This window comes from Hyperoodon ampullatus (genome assembly GCF_949752795.1).
Source record: "Hyperoodon ampullatus genome assembly, chromosome: 7".
NCBI lineage: Eukaryota > Metazoa > Chordata > Mammalia > Artiodactyla > Ziphiidae > Hyperoodon > Hyperoodon ampullatus.
This window is the reverse complement of record NC_136920.1, coordinates 73280999-73283222: the sequence shown is the minus strand read 5'-3', so window position 1 is coordinate 73283222 and position 2224 is coordinate 73280999. Positions and strand designations below refer to the sequence as shown.

Here is a 2224-nt window from a genome sequence, read left to right as displayed (position 1 = left end):
AACATTTTTTCCCATGCTTCTGTAAATGTTATCATTATTATTTATTATTATTTTTATAATAATAAATGTATGCTATTTATATTATCTTGCAACTTGCTTTGTTTCCTTAATAATAAATCTTGGATATTTTTCCATTATTGTACATATAAATCTACTTTATATTCTTCTCAAGAGCTATATGGCACTAGGGGACTTCCCTGGTAGCACAGTGGTTAAGAATCCGCCTGCCAATGCAGGGGGCACGGGTTCGATCCCTGGTCTGGGAAGATCCCACATGCTGCAGAGCAACTAAGCCTGTGTGCCACAACTACTGAGCCCATGTGCCACAACTACTGAAGCCCACGCGGCTAGAGCCTGTGCTCCGCAACAAGAGAAGCCACTGCAGTGAGAAGCTGGTGCATCTCAACGAAGAGTAGCCCCCGCTCGACACAACTAGAGAAAGCCCGCGTGCGGCAACGAAGACCCAACACAGCCAAAAATAAATAAATTAATTAATTAAAAAAATAAAAGCTATATGGCACTACATTTGGTAGTGATTTATTTAACAAGTCCTCTTTTCATGAATTGTTTCCAAAATTTTTTGTGTCTCAAACAAGACAAACATACTTATATGTATATCTTTGCACACTTGAGCATATTGCTATAGGACAAATTCCTAGAAGAGGAATTTCTAGATCAAGTGTTGCCAGATCTTCCTCTTAAAAGTTGAATAATTTTGCACTCTCAACAGCAGTTATGGGAATGCCTGTTTCTCTGTAGCTTCTGGGAAAGTAGTTATCAGTCTTTTTAATCTTTGCCAATTTTGATGGGCAAAACTGATGTATTTATTGTTTTAACTCATATTTAGTTAAATATTAGTGGTGCTGAGCATCTTTTTATATTATTAGGCCATTTGTATTGACTGTCTGTGAACTGCCTGACATTTTAAGAAAAGCTTCATTACTAGACTGTAGGTTTTCCTAACAATTGCTGTATAACTCTCACTTCTGTGTCATAAAAATATCTAATTAATACCTTAAACAGAAGCTAAAACTAAATGTACATATTTTGTGCATTTTCTAAAATCATGATTTGTGTGTTTTGTTTTTGTTTTTTATAACCTAGAGCCATGGAACTGTTAAGGGTAAAAGGTCAAAGATCCTGGTCTGTTGGACTGTCAGTAGCTGACCTGGTTGACAGTATTGTGAATGATAAAAAGAAAGTGCATTCTGTATCAGTTTTAGCAAAGGTAATTGCTATTCTCATTCTCTCATCATATTTTAAAATATTTATATTATTAATATAAAGCCAGAAAAAGTGCTGTTCACACTGTAACCCAGGTATCTTCAGTATCACCAGCTTTTAGAGTAACACATGGGAGAAGACAGTTTGGTCTAAGCTCTGTCCTGCTTGGCTGTGGGAAGTCTGGGCTTCTACCAGGTTGCCCTTCACCCCCATTAATTTTTGGAATCCCCAAGAAGCATTTATAAATTCCACAAACTTCTTCTGGTTGTCATTTATCTCCTCAGCCAGCCAGGTCACCCCAGACCGACGTGCAAACTGGTCTTAGCCAATCATCAGTCTGCTTCTCCAGTTCAGTTTGTCTTTTACTGCTTTATTCCAAGTATAGAGTCCCTAAAGCACAGCTAAGATGAGGCACAAATGCTTAACCAAGTGTTCATGAAAACTTAGGAATACCAGAAGGGAAATAAAACATGGAAGGAAAGACTGAAAACAGATCACCAAATTTGACAGCACTCAGAGTCCATGCTAAGCCCCTCCCCTGGGAATTCACTCTGACATTATTTTTCTTAACCCCCAGCCTGTTACTCATATTGCAGGGGGCTAGCTTACCTCCCCATAAAGTGGGTGTCTTTGACCAAGTTCCTCCCGTTGCACAAAAATTTTGTGAAACAGTGACTCGAATTTAGAAAATAAATGAACAAATTTTTTTAAAGTTCAACTTGTATCACTTTGTACTTCTAGGACTAGAAAAGCAAGAAAATATCCATATTTATGGTATTATCTTTTTTGCAGTGATTCAGCTCTAATATAACCCCAATTTTTTTCATTTCAGGGATATTATGATATAAATAGTGAAGTGTTTTTAAGTTTGCCTTGCATCCTTGGAACCAGTGGAGTGTCTGAAGTCATCAAGACCACAGTGAAAGAAGATACAGTGACTGAGAAACTCCAAAGCAGCGCATCATCAATACATAGTCTCCAGCAACAGTTAAAACTTTGA

General features: G+C 37.5%; 1 protein-coding gene across 1 annotated transcript in view; it reads left to right on the top strand.

Moving 5' to 3' along the window:
• Nucleotides 1-2224, top strand: part of UEVLD (UEV and lactate/malate dehyrogenase domains) — a gene marked incomplete at both ends in the record, with an annotated part of 31189 nt that extends 28965 nt beyond the window's left edge. The window contains 2 exons of the mRNA XM_079707821.1: nucleotides 1105-1228; nucleotides 2057-2224. Coding sequence (XP_079563947.1) covers nucleotides 1105-1228; nucleotides 2057-2224 — 292 coding nt within the window. The remainder of the gene's footprint in view (nucleotides 1-1104; nucleotides 1229-2056) is intronic.